Below are 18,801 nucleotides of genomic sequence, written 5' to 3' on the forward strand. Positions count from 1 at the left end.
ATCCTGAAGGACAACAGGGCGGGTGCTGGGTCTCCCAATAAGAGCTAGAAGAAAAGGAATTTACGGTAAGTAACAAAATTCCCTTCTTCTTCAGCGCTCTATTGGGAGACCCAGACGATTGGGACGTCCAAAAGCTGTCCCTGGGTGGGTAAAGAAATACCTCATGTTAGAGCTGCAAGACAGCCCTCCCCTATGGGGAAGCCACTGCCGCCTGCAGGGCTCTTCTACCTAGGCTGGCGTCCGCCGAAGCATAGGTATGCACCTGATAATGTTTGGTGAAAAAATGTGCAGGCTCGACCAGGTAGCTGCCTGGCACACCTGTTGAGCCGTAGCCTGGTGTCGTAATGCCCAGGACGCACCTACGGCTCTGGTAGAATGGGCCTTCAGCCCTGAAGGAACCGGAAGCCCCGCAGAACGGTAGTCTTCAAGAATTGGTTCTTTGATCCATCGAGCCATGGTGGCTTTAGAAACCTGCAACCCCTTGCGCGTACCAGCGACAAGGACAAAAAATGCATCAGAGCGGCGCATGGGCGCCGTGCGGGAAATGTAGATTCTGAGTGCTCTCCCCAGAACTAACAACTGTAAATCCTTTTCATACCGGAGAACCGGATGAGGACAAAAGGAAGGTAAGGATATATCCTGATTAAGAAGAAACGCGGATACAACCTTAGGGAGAAACTCCTGAATAGGGCGCAGCACCACCTTGTCCTGGTGGAATACTAGGAAGGGAGCCTTGAATGACAGAGCCGCCAGCTCAGACACTCGCCGAAGCGACGTGATCGCAACCAGAAAGGCCACTTTCTGTGACAGGCGCGAAAGGGAAACTTCCCTCAGAGGCTCGAAAGGCGGCTTCTGGAGAGCAACTAGTACCCTGTTCAGATCCCATGGATCTAACGGCCGCTTGTACGGGGGCACAATATGACAAACCCCCTGTAGTAACGTGCGCACCTTAGGAAGACGTGCTAGACGCTTCTGAAAAGAACACGGATAGTGCCGAGACTTGCCCTTAAAGGGAGCCGAGCGACCAACCTCTTTCCCAACCAGATTGCAGGAGGGAAGGCAAAGTAGGCAATGCCGATGGCCAGGGAGACACTCCCTGAGCAGAACACTAAGATAAGAATATCTTCCACGAGTTGTGGTAGATCTTGGCAGACCGCGGCTGGCTAGCCCGTCTCATGGTGGCAATGACGTCGTGCTCACGGTCGACCGACGGTGAGGTGCCACAGATCTCGGTACCACGACCTCCCCGGCCAGTTTGGGGCGACGAGGATGGTGTGGCAGCAATCGGTAGCTGGAACTGTGACCAATCCTGAGCCAAGGCGCCTGTCGCCAGAGCTCTTTGATCGTAAGACCGCGTCATGAAAATCGGGACCTTGTTGTTGCCGAGAAGCCATGACGTCGACGTCCGTCTTCATCCTGCGGCTACAGATTTCTTGAAAACAAACGGGTGCAGAGCCCATTCCCCTGCGTCCACGCCCTGGCGACTGAGGAAGTCTGCTTCCTAGTGTTGTACGCCCGGGATATGAACAGCTGATATGGTGTATGCTCTGTCTTCTACCCATAGCAGAATCCGCCGGACCTCTTGGGAGGCTTGTCGACTGCGTAGTCCGCCTTGGTGGTTGGTGTATGCCACCGCTGTGGATAGTCCGACTGAATTCGGATCTATTTGCATTCCAGCCACTGCAGGAAGGCTTGCAGTGCAAGATACACTGCCCAGAGCTCCAGACCACTGAGTTGAAGAGTGGACTCCTCTGAAGACGGTCTTTGACCGTCTGGAAAAGTGACACGTTCCTGTGTAGGGACATCGACTTCCCTCCCATAAGCGAAGAATGTGCTATTGAGGCGGACGCAGATGAAACTGCGTGAAAAAAGCTCGCCTCTGGATGAGGCGCCTCCTTGAAGGAGAGACTGCCCCCTCGTCTGTAGTGAACGCTGTTTGTCCAGCGGAAGCTTCACTATCGCTGAGAGAGTGTGAAAACTCTCCAGGAGATGCCAGCGATTGGGTTCAACCTTGAAAAGTTGAAGACCCACCCGAAACTCTGGGAAGGGTCCAGCGCCATGTTCAGGTTGTGTTGGCATGCTTCTAAAGGAGAGTGCCTTGACCAGTAGATTGCCCACGTAAAGGATCACAGAGTGACCGTGAGAGCGCGGGACTGCTCCCTCTGCTGCCACGAACTTGGTGAACACCCGTGGGGCTGTCGCCAGCCAAAGGGTATGGCTACGAAACGAAATATTCTCGTCTTTAATAACGAATCGTAGCCAACGCCGGTGCCTCGGAGCAATCGGCACGTGTAGATAAGCATCCTGATGTCTATTGATGTTAGGAAAACTCCTTGAGACAGAGAGGCAATGACGGAGCGGAGTGATGCCATCCGGAACCGCCTGGTTTTCACGTGCTTGTTAAGCAGTATAAATGCCAGAACGGGACGGAAGGAGCCGTCCTATTTTGGCACCACGACCAGGTCGGAGCAAAATGCGTATCTGGTTCCTGAAGAGGAACAGGGATTACCGCTCTTTCCGCCTGCATAAGAGCCTCGGCTCGGTCGGTGCGGTAGTTTGAAAACAAACTGACTCTCACTCACAGGCCCTTGACCTGCGGTAGGTAAATGCCGCTAAAGCGGGGGAGTCTGCCCCCCCGCGGTTGCGGAGTGAGAGGGCTGAAAATTATGAGGAAAAACACTTTGGTAGCGGGTCCTCCGGCTGCCTTCCCCGGGCGTGATTGAGCCCGCTAGGAATCTATGCCCTTCTGGGCTTTTTGAGTCGTCTTGGATAGTTGAATGATTTCATTCAACCCTTACCAACAGACTATCACTAGATAAAGGCAACCTGGTTAAGCACTTCGTTGGAAGCAGCCTCTGTTCCAATCTCTCAACTACTAGCCTCTGCGTAAAAACACGGAGTTGGCGGATGCCACTGACGTCCGGCTCGTAGAGTCTCGGACAGCAATAACAGCATGATTCGCCATGCCGACATTGCGAGTTAAAGACGCTGCTGGGACCGAGAGTACCTGTGACAGCGACCCCCTGCGCAATACTAGCTGAAATAGCTTGGAGTGCCTTCACGGCTGCGACTGCCGGAGCAACCGACCTGCCGATAGCTTCATAGACAGATTGCAACCAGAGGCCAATCTGCCTGTCAATGGCATTTTGAAGTGAAGTCCTATCCACCACTACAACTATAGATCTAGCTGCAAGCATGGAGATTGGGGATCCACATTTGGATACTGGGTCTAGCGCTTGACCACGTCAGGGGGGAGCGACACGTGTCTCATTAATACGGTCGGAGAAACGCTTATCGTGATAAGCGTGTCGTTTCTGGACTGCTTCTCTGGAGTCAGAGTGCTAAACAAGTACTCAATATACGCTTGAGATACTGAAATAGAGATTTCTCTTGCTGTGAAGCTGACCCCTCCACTGGAGGAGTTGAGGGAGAAATACCCAACCTTTCGTTGATGGACGCAATAAGATTATTCACTATAGCGTCACCATCCGGTGTATCCGGATTGAGAGCGGTCTCAGGATCAGAGTCCTGAACAGCTACGTCTGCCTCAACGTACAGAGAGTACTCCAGCTGGGACCTTGACCAGTGATGGAGTCGAGGGCTAATCCCAGCGAGCCCGCTTAGGCCATCTGGGACTGTCGACCGTGTCGGATGCCTGCTCTCTGGGATGCCTGGAATCACTCTGGCGCCTTGAGATGCTCCAAATCAGGGCGGCCAGGGTCATTGCAACCATATTGCCCACGGTCTGCTTGGGGTGCAAAGTCTGTAAGATGTCAGTCATAGTCACAGACAATATATCAGCGGAAAAACTGCAACTTCGTCCCTGTCTCTGGACAGAGATCACAGGTGGTTCTTTTGGCCACATATAGCAGAGACCCCGGTTGAGCAATTGCACGCACTGGGGGTCCTGGAACCGTATGACATGCAGTACAAGCAGCATAGAAAGCCCGTGCATTGGCAACTTGTCTTTTTCTGCTGTTGTTGTCTAGCTATCTAAGAGCCTAGCCGAGGATAGCGACCGTACAGTGAATAGTCATACAAGCATGAAGTACAAATAAACACTTCAGTACATGTAGTACACGCAGCATTGAAAACTTGTGGATTGGCACATTTGCTCTTCTGCTGCTGTTGTATATTTATCTAGGAGCATGAGACAAGGATAGCGACATACAGTGAATGTATAGCATACAAGCCTGACAGTAAACACTGCAGCCCATGCAATCCAAGCAGCATTGAAAGCTTGCGCGTTAGCACCCTAGCCTTTCTGCTGCTGTTGTCTATTTATCCAGGAACATTAGCCAAGGATAGCGACATACAGTGAATGTATAGCATACAAGCATGACAGTAAACACTGCAGCCCATGCAAGTCAAGCAGCATTGAAAACTTGTGCCGTAGCACCATTGCTCTACTGCTGCTTTTGTCTGTTTATCTGGGCGCATTAGCCAAGAATAGCGACATACAGTGAATGTATAGCATAACAATAAACCGTGCAGCACATGCAAGCGAAGCAGCATTGAAAGCTTGTGCTTTAGCACAAATTGCTCTACTGCTGCTGTTGCCCAATCTGACAGTAAACACTGCAGCACATGCAAACGACGAAGCATTGAAAGCTTGTGCCTCAGCAGCATTGCTTATTTGCTGCTGTTGCCCAGAATAGCGACAGTACAGTACAGTGCATAGCATATCAGCACACAGTCCAAAAGCCCACTTCAGCATTAGTGGTGTCAGTACTGCTTACCGCCCGCACAAGAGCGGGTGTGAGGTCGCCCAAAAACCTGTGACTGGTTCCGTTCTCCCAGAGTGGAAACCATAATGGCTGCCGGCTTCTCTTCCCCGTCCTGTGCAGAGGGGCGGGCCGTGGGCGAGCCCCAGCCAAGAGCGGGAACCCGGCGTCTCACTGTGTTCAGTGAGAGGGGGCTGGAGAATGCAAAGCAGACTCCAGCTCCCTGCGCTGAGCTTCTGTACAGCGTCCCGCCCCTCCTCTGACTGGCAGGGCTGGGGCGGGAACGAAACGAAAGCTAGGCCGCAAAGCCGGGGACTCGAGTAATAAGCGCGGCCGTCCTATGTGCACGGCCGACGCCGAAGTCCCCCGGCGCACCACAAGTCCCAGCCGCGCCACAATGTAAAAAACAATCAGCAGCGGCCGGCGCGGCAGTTTCCAATACATAAATTCACTCAGCAAAGCTACAGTGAATAATAGCACCAGCGCTCCGCGCTGTTGTCCCCGGCGCACTAACACTCCCAGCAATGCTGGTGTGTGTGTGCGCGCTTGCCCGGGGACACAGAGTACCTTGATGTAGCAGGGCCCTGTCCCTGACGATACTCAGCTCCATATCCAGCAGGTTCTTTTGGGTCTGTGGATGGAGCTCGGTCTCTGTGCCTGGAGACCGGTAAGATCCCACTTCACCCAGAGCCCCTCATGGGGATGGGGAAGGAAAACAGCATGTGGGCTCCGGCCTCTGTACTAGCAATAAGTACCTCAACCTTACAACACCATCCACGGGTGAGAAGGGAGCATGCTGGGGGCCCTATATGGACCCTCTTTTCTTCCATCCGACATAGTCAGCAGCTACTGCTGACTAAAATCTGTGGAGCTATGCATGGATGTCTGACCTCCTTCGCACACAAAGCTAAAACTGGAGAACCCGTGATGTCACGGGGGGGTATAGCCAGAAGGGGAGGGGCCTTGCACTTTTTAGTGTAGTGCTTTGTGTGGCCTCCGGAGGGCAGTAGCTATACCCCAATCGTCTGGGTCTCCCAATAGAGCGCTGAAGAAATCCATTTCTGCATATACTCCTTAACCCCTTCACGACACTGCTTAAAAGTGTAGCTCCTTCCTCTGAGCTTATACACCCCCTGGTAGCCAGTCCTAGCCAGTTTAGTGCAAAAGCTGAAGGAGAATAGCCACCCACAAGTAGAACAGAGTAAGAACCGGAACAACCGGAGACTCTGTCCACGACAACAGCCGGTGATAACACACGGAACAAGAAAATTGCCAACAGGGAGGGAGCTGGGTCTCCCAATACGGAACTATAAGAAAAAGAATTTACGGTAAGTAACAAAGAAGGGAATTTTGTTTACTTACCGTAAATTCCTTTTCTTCTAGCTCCAATTGGGAGACCCAGACAATTGGGGTGTATAGCTTCTGCCTCCGGAGGCCACACAAAGTATTACACTTAAAAGTGTAACCCCTCCCCTCTGCCTATGCACCCTCCCGTGCATCACGGGCTCCTCAGTTTTGGTGCAAAAGCAGGAAGGAGGAAACTTATAAATTGGTCTAAGGTAAATTCAATCCGAAGGATGTTCGGAGAACTGAAACCATGAACCAAAAGAACAATTCAACATGAACAACATGTGTACACAAAAAAACAACAGCCCGAAGGGAACAGGGGCGGGTGCTGGGTCTCCCAATTGGAGCTAGAAGAAAAGGAATTTACGGTAAGTAAACAAAATTCCCTTCTTCTTTGTCGCTCCATTGGGAGACCCAGACAATTGGGACGTCCAAAAGCAGTCCCTGGGTGGGTAAAAGAATACCTCGGTAAAAGAGCCGTAAAACGACCCCTTCCTACAGGTGGGCAACTGCCGCCTGAAGGACTCGCCTACCTAGGCTGGCATCAGACGAAGCGTAGGTATGCACTCGATAGTGTTTCGTGAAAGTGTGCAGACTCGACCAGGTAGCCGCCTGACACACCTGCTGAGCCGTAGCCTGGTGCCGCAAAGCCCAGGACGCACCCACGGCTCTGGTAGAATGGGCCTTCAGCCCTGAAGGAACCGGAAGCCCAGAAGAACGGTAAGCTTCCAGAATTGGTTCCTTGATCCACCGAGCCAAGGTTGACTTAGAAGCTTGCGACCCTTTACGCTGGCCAGCGACAAGGACAAAGAGCGCATCCGAGCGGCGCAGGGGCGCCGTACGAGAAATGTAGAGTCTGAGTGCTCTCACCAGATTCAACAAGTGCAAATCCTTTTCACATTAGTGAACTGGATGAGGACAAAAAGAAGGTAAGGAGATATCCTGATTGAGATGAAAAGGGGATACCACCTTCGGGAGAAATTCCGGAACCGGACGCAGAACCACCTTGTCCTGGTGAAACACCAGGAAGGGGGCTTTGCATGACAGCGCTGCTAGCTCAGACACTCTCCGAAGTGATGTGACTGCCACTAGGAAGACCACCTTCTGCGAAAGACGTGAGAGAGAAATATCCCTCATTGGCTCGAAGGGTGGTTTCTGAAGAGCCGTTAGCACCCTGTTCAGATCCCAGGGTTCTAGCGGACGCTTGTAAGGAGGGACTATGTGGCAAACCCCCTGCAGGAACGTGCGTACCTGTGGAAGCCTGGCTAGACGCTTTTGAAAAAACACAGAGAGCGCCGAGACTTGTCCCTTAAGGGAGCCGAGAGACAAACCCTTTTCCATTCCGGATTGAAGGAAGGACAGAAAAGTGGACAAGGCAAATGGCCAGGGAGTAAAACCCTGATCAGAGCACCAGGATAAGAAGATCCTCCACGTCCTGTGGTAGATCTTGGCGGACGTTGGTTTCCTGGCTTGTCTCATAGTGGCAATGACCTCTTGAGATAACCCTGAAGACGCTAGGATCCAGGACTCAATGGCCACACAGTCAGGTTGAGGGCCGCAGAATTCAGATGGAAAAATGGCCCTTGAGACAGCAAGTCTGGTCGGTCTGGTAGTGCCCACGGTTGGCCCACCGCGAGATGCCACAGATCCGGGTACCACGACCTCCTCGGCCAGTCTGGAGCGACGAGGATGGCGCGGCGGCAGTCGGACCTGATCTTGCGTAACACTCTGGGCAGCATTGCCAGAGGAGGAAACACATAAGGTAGTCGAAACTGCGACCAATCCTGAACTAATGCGTCCGCCGCCAGAGCTCTGTGATCTTGAGACCGTGCCATGAATGCCGGGACTTTGTTGTTGTGCCGAGACGCCATGAGATCGACGTCCGGCGTTCCCCAGCGGCAACAGATCTCTTGAAACACGTCCGGGTGAAGAGACCATTCCCCTGCGTCCATGCCCTGGCGACTGAGAAAGTCTGCTTCCCAGTTTTCTACGCCCGGGATGTGAACTGCGGAGATGGTGGAGGCTGTGGCTTCCACCCACAGCAGAATCCGCCGAACTTCCTGGAAGGCTTGCCGACTGCGTGTGCCGCCTTGGTGGTTGATGTATGCCACCGCCGTGGCGTTGTCCGACTGAATTCGGATCTGCCTGCCTTCCAGCCACGGCTGGAACGCCTTTAGGGCTAGATACACTGCCCTTATCTCCAGAACATTGATCTGAAGGGAGGACTCTGGCTGAGTCCAGGTACCCTGAGCCCTGTGGTGGAGAAAGACCGCTCCCCACCCTGACAGACTCGCGTCCGTCGTGACCACAGCCCAGGATGGGGGCAGGAAGGATTTCCCCTTCGACAGAGAAGTGGGAAGAAGCCACCACTGAAGGGAGGCCTTGGCTGCCCGAGAAAGGGAGACGTTCCTGTCGAGGGACGTCGACTTCCTGTCCCATTTGCGGAGAATGTCCCATTGAAGTGGACGCAGATGAAACTGCGCAAAAGGAACTGCCTCCATTGCTGCCACCATCTTCCCTAGGAAGTGCATGAGGCGCCTCAAGGGGTGCGACTGGGCTCGAAGGAGAGATTGCACCCCTGTTTGTAGTGAACGCTGTTTGTCCAGCGGAAGCTTCACTATCGCTGAGAGAGTATGAAACTCCATGCCGAGATATGTCAGTGATTGGGCCGGTGTCAATTTTGACTTTGGGAAATTGATGATCCACCCGAATCTCTGGAGAGTCTCCAGAGCAATGTTCAGGCTGTGTTGGCATGCCACCCGAGAGGGGGCCTTGACAAGCAGATCGTCTAAGTAAGGGATCACCAAGTGTCCCTGAGAGTGTAGGACTGCTACCACTGTTGCCATGACCTTGGTGAAGACCCGTGGGGCTGTCGCCAGGCCGAAAGGCAGTGCCACGAACTGAAGGTGTTCGTCCCCGATGGCGAAACGCAGGAAGCGCTGATGCTCTGGTGCAATCGGCACGTGGAGATAAGCATCCCTGATGTCTATTGATGCTAGGAAGTCTCCTTGGGACATTGAGGCGATGACGGAGCGGAGAGATTCCATCCGGAACCGCCTGGTTTTCACGTGTCTGTTGAGCAGTTTTAGGTCCAGAACGGGACGGAAAGATCCGTCCTTTTTTGGCACCACAAACAAGTTAGAGTAAAAACCGTGGCCCTATTGCTGAAGGGGAACAGGGATCACCACTCCTTCTGCCTTCAGAGTGCTCACCGCCTGAAGAAGAGCATCGGCTCGCTCGGGGGGAGGAGAAGTTCTGAAGAAACGAGTCGGAGGACGAGAGCTGAACTCTATCCTGTAACCGTGAGACAGAATGTCTCTCACCCATCGGTCTTGGACATGTGGCAACCAGGCGTCGCAAAAGCGGGAGAGCCTGCCACCGACCGAGGATGCGGTTTGGGGAGGCCGAAAGTCATGAGGAGGCCGCTTTGGGAGCGGTTCCTCCGGCGGTCTTCTTAGGACGTGCCTTAGACCGCCATGAATCTGAGTTCCTCTGACCCTTCTGTGGCCTGTTGGACGAGGAGAATTGAGATCTGGCTGAGGGCCGAAAGGACCGAAACCTCGATTGTACCTTCCGTTGTTGAGGTCTGTTTGGTTTGGACTGGGGTAAGGACGAGTCCTTTCCCTTGGATTGTTTAATGATTTCATCCAATCGCTCGCCAAAAAGGCGGTCGCCAGAAAATGGCAAACCGGTTAAGAACTTTTTGGAAGCAGAGTCCGCCTTCCATTCACGTAGCCACATGGCCCTGCGGACTGCCACCGAATTGGCGGATGCTACCGCCGTACGGCTCGCAGAGTCCAGGACAGCATTCATGGCGTAGGACGCAAACGCCGACGCCTTAGAGGTTTAAGACCCAACCTGCGGAGTAGAGGCACGTGTGACTGCATTAATCTCAGACTGACAAGCTGAGAGAGCTTGGAGTGCCCATACGGCTGCGAATGCCGGAGCAAAGGACGCGCCAATAGCTTCATAGATGGATTTCATCAGGAGCTCTATCTGCCTGTCAGTGGCATCCTTGAGTGATGCACCATCTGCCACTGCAACTATGGATCTAGCCGCCAGTCTAGAGACTGGAGGATCCACCTTGGGACACTGAGCCCAACCCTTGACTACGTCAGGGGGGAAGGGATAAGGTGTGTCATTAAGGCGCTTAGTAAAGCGTTTATCTGGAAAAGCCCGGTGTTTCTGGACTGTATCTCTGAAGTCGGAGTGATCAAGAAACCCACTCCGTGTACGTTTGGGAAACCTAAAATGGAATTTCTCCTGCTGAGAAGCGGACTCCTCAATCGGAGGAGCTGGAGGAGAAAGATCCAACACCTGATTGATGGACGCTATAAGGTCGTTTACTATGGCGTCCCCTTCAGGTGTATCAAGGTTGAGAGCGGTGTCAGGATCAGAGCCCTGATCTGCCACCTCCGCTTCATCCTCCAGAGAGTCCTCATGCTGAGACCCTGAACAGTGTGATGAAGCCGAGGGAAGCTCCCAGCGAGCCCGCTTAGCCGGTCTGGGACTGCGGTCCGTGTCGGAGTCCTCACCGTGGGACCTATGAGTCGCCCCAGGAGCACTTTGCTGCTCCAACCGAGGGGGGCCTGGGGTCAATGATTCAACTGTGCCCGGGGCCTGTGTTACCGGTCTGGACTGCAAAGCTTCTAGTATCTTAGCAGACCATTTATCCATAGACTCAGAAAGTTTGTCAGCGAATACTGCAAACTCTGTCCCTGTCACCTGGACAGTGGCAGCAGGTGGTTCCACCTGGGCCGGGGGTCCCACCAGTGGCAGAGGCTCCGGCTGAGTGAGTGTCACAGGGGCCGAACATTGCACACAATGAGGGTAGGTGGAACCTGCAGGTAGCATAGCCGCACATGAGGTACAGGTTGCAAAGTAAGCCTGTGCCTTGGCACCCTTGCTTTTTGCGGACGACATGCTGTTGTCTCCTCTTAGAGCAATCAGTGAGGGTATATAGCCAAAAGCAAATAGTGCGGCCGTACAGAGTAAATGTATACAATATAAGCATATAAATATACACTTCGGCACCCAGGGGGACCAGAACCTAGTAACAGGTGCGGCTTTCCGACCGCCCTCAGCGGTTGTGTGACCACCAGATTCCCTGCCTGGGCCTCCCAGAGCTGTGGAGCTCGGTGTTGTCTCCCCTCTGAAGTTCTCCAGCGTCAGAAGTGCAGATAGCAATGGCTGCCAGCGTTCTGAGAGGAGGAGGGAGCCGTGGGCGTGCCTCAGAAAGTGCGGGAATCTGGTGCCCCACGGTGCCCAGTGAGGGGGGAGGAGGATACGAAGTATGCTCCAGCCCTCAGCGCTGACGTCCAGTGCAGCGTCCCGCCCTTACCCCTGACTGGCAGGCCCGGGGGCGGGAGTATGCGGTACTAGGCCGCAAAAGCCGGGGAGTAAAGTTATAAGCGCGGCCGGCAAACAAGCGCGGTCAGCGCGGTAGTCCCGGCGCACCAACACACCCAGCAGCTGCTGCAGCGTCCATAACACAGGCGCTCTATGCGCCGTCCCCAAGGGGACACAGAGTACCTCAGAGGAGCAGGGCCTGTCCCTGACGATACCCGGTCTCCTGTCCAGCAGATTCCCCCAGGGGCTGTGGAGGGAGCACGGTCCCAGTGCCTGGTGACCGGTTAGAATCCCACTTCACCCAGAGCCCCTAAGGGATGGGGAAGGAAAACAGCATGTGGCTCCTGCCTATGTACCCGCAATGGGTACCTCAACCTTAACAGCACCGCCGACCAGAGTGGGGTGAGAAGGGAGCATGCCGGGGGCCCTGTTATGGGCCCTCTTTTCTTCCATCCGATATAGTCAGCAGCTGCTGCTGACTAAATTGTGGAGCTTGCGTGCATGTGTGCCTCCTTCGCACAAAGCATAAAAACTGAGGAGCCCGTGATGCACGGGGGGGTGTATAGGCAGAGGGGAGGGGTTTACACTTTTAAGTGTAATACTTTGTGTGGCCTCCGGAGGCAGAAGCTATACACCCCAATTGTCTGGGTCTCCCAATGGAGCGACAAAGAAATTCTCTTTTTCTTTATCGTTCCTTTGGGAGACCCAGACCATGGGACGTCCCAAAGCTGTCCCTGGGTGGGAATAAACAGAAAAAACTAAGAAGTAGGTGGAGCCTAACTTCACAAGTGGGCGACAGGCGCCTGAAGGATGCGTCTGCCCAAGCTCGCATCTGCCGAAGCATAAGCATGCACTTGGTAGTGCTTTGAAAAGGTATGCAGACTAGTCCAAGTGGCAGCCTGACAGACTTGTTGAGCCGTAGCCTGGTGCCTAAAAGCCCAAGAGGCACCGACAGCTCTGGTCGAGTGTGCTTTGATCCCCGGCGGGGGAGGCACCTGAGTACTCTGGTAGGCGTCCGAAATGGTCGATCTAATCCAACGGGCCAATGTCGGCTTAGAAACAGAGAGACCCTTGCGCCGTCCTGTGGTTAGCACAAAAAGAGAGGTGCACCGCCTAAGCACAGCGGTGTGAGACACATAGATCCGGAGAGCACGCACCAGATCTAGAGTATGCAGCGCTTTCTCAAAGCGATGAACAGGGGCCGGACAGAAGGAAGGCAAGGAAATATCCTGGTTAAGGTGGAAGGGAGAGACCACCTTAGGAAGAAAGTCCGGGGTCGGACGGAGAACTACCTTGTCTTGGTGAAAAACCAAAAAAAGGTGACTCCGAGGAGAGCGCAGCCAAATCAGAGACTCTCCTGAGAGAAGTTATGGCAACTAGAAAGGCCACCTTTTGAGAAAGACGATACAAAGAAACCTCCCTAAGGGGCTCGAAAGGGGGTTTCTGCAATACCGTGAGGACCAAGTTAAGGTCCCAGGGATCCAAGGGCCGCTGATAAGGCGGAATGATGTGAGACGCACCTTGCATAAAGGTGCGGACCTGAGCCAGCCGGGCGAGATGCCGCTAGAACAGCACTGATAGAGCTGAGACTTGTCCCTTGAGAGAGTTGAGGGACAGTCCTAACTGCAGACCGGACTGTAAAAAAGACAGAAGGGTCGGCAACGAGAATGGCCGGAAGAGCGACACCAGGACAGGAAAATTTTCCAAGTCCTGTGATAGATCTTAGCGGAGGAAGACTTACGGGTCCGAGTCATAGTGGAGATGACTTCAGGAGGAATACCAGAAGCCGTCAAAATCCAGGACTCAAGAGCCACGCCGTCAATTTGAGTGCCGCAGAATTCAGGCGGAAAAACGGACCTTGCGAGAGCAGGTCTGGACGGTCCGGAAGATGCCACGGCATCTCCACGGACAGTTGGAGCAGGTCCGGATACCAAGCTCGCCTGGGCCAGTCCGGTGCAATGAGGATGACTCGACGGACCTCCATTCTGATCTTGCGCAGTACTCTGGGCAAGAGAGCTAGAGGGGGAAACACGTAGGACAGACGAAACTGGGACCAGTCTTGAACCAGAGCGTCCGCAGCGAAGGACTGAGGATCGTGGGAGCGAGCCACGTAAACCGGAACCTTGTTGTTGTGACGGGATGCCATTAGGTCCACGTCCGGAGTGCCCCACTTGCGGCAGATTGACTGAAACACTGCCGGGTGCAGGGACCACTCGCCACCGTCCACGGATTGACGGCTGAGATAATCTGCCTCCCAGTTTTCTACGCCAGGGATGTGGACTGCGGATATGGTGGACTTGGAGTCCTCCGGCCATTGAAGAATGCATTGGACCTCCAACATTGCCAGGCGGCTGCGTGTCCCGCCTTGGTGATTGATGTAGGCAACCGCTGTCGCGTTGTCTGACTGGACTCGAATGTGCCTGCCCGCCAACAGGTGGTGAAAGGCTAGGAGAGCTAGAAGCACAGCTCTGGTTTCCAGCACATTGATTGAAAGGGCTGACTCGGACGGAGTCCAAGTGCCCTGTGCTCTGTGGTGGAGATGTACCGCTCCCCAGCCGGATAGGCTGGCATCCGTGGTGAGAATCACCCAGGACGGAGTCAGGAAGGAGCGCCCTTGGGACAGGGAGAGGGGTCGAAGCCACCACTGAAGAGAGCTCCTGGTCCGTGGCGACAGAGCCACTAACCTCTGTAAGGAGGAAGGCCGCTTGTCCCAACAGTGGAGAATGTCCAGCTGCAGAGGATGCAGATGGAACTGGGCAAAGGGAACTGCCTCCATGGAGGCCACCATTTGACCCAGCACGTGCAACAGACGCCTGAGGGTATAAAGGCGGGGCCTCAGGAGAGAGCGCACCGCCAACCGGAGTGACAGCTGTTTGTCTAAGGGCAACTTCACAAGTGCCGGCAAAGTCTCGAACTGCATCCCTAGGTACGTGAGACTCTGGGTCGGAGTCCGAGTGGATTTGGGAAGATTGACAATCCACCCGAATTGGGCTAGGGTGGCGAGAGTGAGCGAAACACTCCGCTGACAGTCTGCGCTGGATGTACCCTTGACCAGAAGGTCGTCCAGATAAGGAAGCACTGCTAACCCCTGGAGGTGCAGGACCGCAATCACTGCCGCCATGACCTTGGTGAATACCCGAGGGGCCGTGGGCTAACCCGAAGGGGAGAGCCACGAATTGGAAATGATCCTCTCCTATCGCAAAACGTAACCAACGCTGATGTGATACTGCGATTGGCACATGTAGATAGGCATCTCTGATGTCGATGGACGCCAGGAACTCCCCTTGGGTCATAGAGGCAATGACTGATCGCAGAGACTCCATGCGAAAATGCCGCACCCGGACATGCTTGTTGAGAAGCTTGAGATCCAGGATGGGCCGGAAGGTATCGTCCTTTGTTGGAACTAGGAAGAGATTTGAGTAAAAACCTCTGAACCGTTCCTGAGCGGGAACTGGGACAATCACTCCGTTTGCCTGCAAGGACGCCACGGCCTGCGAGAAGGCGGCAGCCTTGGAGCAGGGGGGAGTTGAGAGAAAAAAATCTGTTTGGAGGGCTGCAAGAGAATTCTATCCTGTAGCCGTGAGATATGATGTCTCTCACCCACTGATCGGAGACTTGCTTTAACCAAGCGTCGCCAAAGTGGGAGAGCCTGCCACCGACTAAGGACGTGGCTGGAGCGGGCCGAGAGTCATGAGGAAGCTGCCTTAGTGGCAGAACCTCCTGCGGTCTTCTGCGGACGCGCTTTTGGGCGCCAGTTGGATTTCTGATCCTTGGCTGAGTTAGCGGACGAGGCGGAAGGCTTAGAGGATGACCAGTTGGAGGAACGAAAGGAACGAAACCTCGATTGATTCCTACCCTGGGCGGGTTTCCTGGTCTTGGTTTGTGGCATGGAAGTACTCTTCCCGCCAGTAGCTTCTTTAATGATTTCATCCAGCTGTTCACCAAACAGCCGTGAACCAGCAAAAGGGAGCCCAGCAAGAAACTTCTTGGAAGAAGCATCTGCCTTCCACTCTCGAAGCCACAAAATCCTGCGGATAACAAGAGAATTAGCTGAAGCCACCGCAGTGCGGTGAGCAGCCTCTAGCATGGCAGACATGGCATAGGATGAAAAAAGCTGAAGCCTGAGCAGTTAAGGTAACCATCTCAGGCATAGATTCCTTGGTGAGGGAATGCATCCTCTAGAGAAGCAGAGATGGCTTTGAGAGCCCACACTGCTGCAAAAGTCGGGGAAAACGCGGCCCCCGCAGCTTCATACACAGATTTGGCCAGAAGGTCAATCTGACGGTCAGTGGAATCCTTAAGTGAGGTGCCGTCAGCCACCGACACAACGGTCCGGGCTGAGAGCCTAGACACCGGGGGGTCTACCTTTGGGGAGTGAGACCACTCCTTGACCACCTCAGGTGGAAATGGAAACCGGTCATCAGAACCACGCTTTGGAAAGCGTTTGTCAGGGCAGGCCCTGGGTTTGGTCACAGCGGTCTGAAAACTGGAGTGGTTAAAGAACACACTCTTCAGTCTCTTAGGCGAGGTAAACTGATGTTTTTCTGCCAAAGAGAGTTGCTCCTCTGACACTGGCGGATTGAGATCCAGCACAGAATTAATAGAAGCAATCAAATCACTAAGATCTGAGTCACCCTCAGAGAAATCGATGGGATACATAGCCTCCGATCCCCCAGTGAGGGCATCCTCCTCATCTTGAGAGTCAGCTCTTGAGACAGAGCCGTGGGATGGGGAGGGGGAGGAAACCCTGCGCCTTCTCTTAGAAGGACGGGGTCTGGGATCAGATGATGAATCCTCCGTGAGCTCCGATGGACGGAGGTCAGAGGATAGGAGTCCTCTGTCAAGAGTATTAGAGGCACCCTGTGAGGGGGGCTGATGCATATTCATCAAAGTCCTGGACAAAAGCCCCATGGACTCAGCAAATGACTGGGATATGGACCTAGAAAAGGACTCTACCCAGGCCGGGGGTTCAAACACAGGTGCAGCAGCAGCCTGAGAGACCACTGGGGGTGAGACTCCAGGCTGTGGCACCGCCAAGTTAGAGCAGAAATCACAATGTGGATAGGTGCTCAGCTCAGGCAGCAGGAGCTTACATGCAGTGCATGCAGAATAAAGCTTTGGAGCCTTGCTCCTTGTGTGAGACATGCTGCTGGAGTAGGGGCTTTGCAGAGAATGAACCCCAGGGAGAATATACAGAGGTCCACAACCGGAGACCGGCTGTGGCTTACCAGACCGCTGAGCGCGGTGTTGTGTGCCCTCCAGATCCCGAAGCCTGGTCCCCCAGTCGCAGCACCTCAGCAGAGATGCAGAATGCAGGATGTCCCAGAGCAGAGTGAACTCTGCCTGAGAAGATGGCGTTCCTATAAAAGAGCGGGAACTGGAGGGCTATAGAGACCTGCAGGGAAGGAGGGACCCCCCAGCAGTGGGGAGTGTCCCTCCCCTGTGTAGAACGGCTGCCGGGAGGAGCCGAACCTGTCCCTCTGCATGAGTGACATGAAAGGGCAGGAAAATGAAACTAGGCCTCCGGCGAAGCCGGGGCCTAAATTTAAGCGGCGAGGCCGACAAGCAGGCACCATCGGCGCGGTTCTCAGGCAAAAGCTAGAGAACCCGCCGGAAAAGTTAAAACAATCACATACAGCATATTCTCCCCTTACAATAAAGAACCGGGAGCCCCAACATAAACGTCTCAGGTACTTAGCTGCTGAGACGCAGGGCCATGTCCCTGGGGATGAGTGCTCCGGTCCAACAGAATCCTCAAGGGGCTGTGGATGGAGACCGGACTCCTGCCAGGCATGGAGACCGTGCTGGCTCCCACTTCAAGCCAGAGCCCAGAAGGGATGGTGAAGGAGCGCGGCATGTAAGGCTGCAGCCTTGTAAATCAACCTTAACAACACCGCCGACACAGTCGGGTGAGAAGGGACATGCCGGGAGTCCAGACATGGACCCGCTTTTCTTCAAACTCTTTCCAAAAGTCAAACAAATCAGATGAGAATGCATGTGTGGATGTATGCCTCCTGACACAAAAGCAATAAACTGGCTAGGACTGGCTACCAGGGAGTGTATAAGCTCAGAGGGAGGAGCTACACTTTTAAGTGTAGTACTTTGTGTGTCCTCCGGAGGCAGAAGCTAAACACCCATGGTCTGGGTCTCCCAAAGGAACGATAAAGAAAAAAATGTTGCTGTGCTGAGATAATATTATATATGCGCCCCTGCTATGTACTGTGTAATGGCTGTGTCTGACCTACAGTGACAAGGCTCCATACACTGTGCTCCTCGGTTCTGGGTAGGATGACCAAGAATGCGATTACACTCTGTTGCCCAATCATATGCTGAAAGAAAAAAGGGAAATCATTTCTAGAAACGGGGTTGAGTATGGCCCTGTGTCTGCCTCCTATAGACACTAAGCAAAAACTGATCAGTTTGGCTCCGGTTGGTGAATGTTTCCTACTGAGGAGGAGCGAACTTGTTTTCCATTGCATAGTGTCAGCAGCATACACATTATTTCTGGTGTTCCCCAATGAAGCGATAGAGAAATGCAGCTAGTAGAACAGAACATAGTAATGCAAAATCAGGCAAAGCTACCATTTACTTGGTAAAAGATCAAACAAAAAGACATACTGTTAGGAAAAAAAAAAAATAAGATAACCACCGTCTTTTGAAAGATTTATATGCCACAATGCAATTGTTTGTTGGACTTCAATACATTTTAAGTCCTAATGCCTGAACATTAACTCTCCTTCTCAAATTTAACACAGCCTCCCACTTTATGCACATGAATCACTTCTTTCGACGTGTCAGAATTTAATGCCTACCGTCCACCCCAAAACACGAGCGTAACCCTTCCACCCTGTTCCAGGTCACCAAGTGAAATAATATTTGTGACCATGACAGTGATGGCTTTCAGAACACTAGAACTGTCACCAAGACAAGATGAGATATGTCAAAAGCATGTGAAAGGGGGCACACGCACACACACAAAAAAAAAAAAAATTTGATAATGTTGCTTGGAGTCTTGTTTTAATAAATAAATAAAAAAAATGACCTACCATTAGGCTTTTCTATGGTTTGTTGGCAAGTCTGTTTAACCTTGTTGAATAGATCAGGTCCTGCTAATCGTTTAGAAATGCCAACACGCAATAACACAGCCGCAGGTGTGAATTTTAACAGAGCAGCACCAGATTCACGTGGTTCGTTCGCCTGTTTGGGCATCAAACTGGACCAGTCCACATCAATCACATCAAGAGGATCTGCATGAAACAAATACAGGGAAAACAGGGAAATGAAATATACAATACAATAACAACAACTTATAAGTGTGGATTTCATTTCTATGATTGTATTCAGCCTGATGCCAACATTATAGACAACCAAGAGAATATAA

At 53.2% G+C, this 18,801-nt stretch overlaps 1 protein-coding gene across 3 annotated transcripts in view; it reads right to left on the bottom strand.

Moving 5' to 3' along the window:
* Positions 1-18,801, bottom strand: part of ZC3H13 (zinc finger CCCH-type containing 13) — a 258,743-nt gene that overhangs the window by 8,050 nt on the left and 231,892 nt on the right. For all 3 annotated transcript variants that reach the window (XM_075336884.1, XM_075336883.1, XM_075336882.1), the window contains one exon: positions 18,467-18,667. In XM_075336884.1, the coding sequence (XP_075192999.1) occupies positions 18,467-18,667 (201 nt within the window). The remainder of the gene's footprint in view (positions 1-18,466; positions 18,668-18,801) is intronic.

This window comes from Anomaloglossus baeobatrachus, chromosome 2 (genome assembly GCF_048569485.1).
Source record: "Anomaloglossus baeobatrachus isolate aAnoBae1 chromosome 2, aAnoBae1.hap1, whole genome shotgun sequence".
NCBI classification, from domain to species: domain Eukaryota; kingdom Metazoa; phylum Chordata; class Amphibia; order Anura; family Aromobatidae; genus Anomaloglossus; species Anomaloglossus baeobatrachus.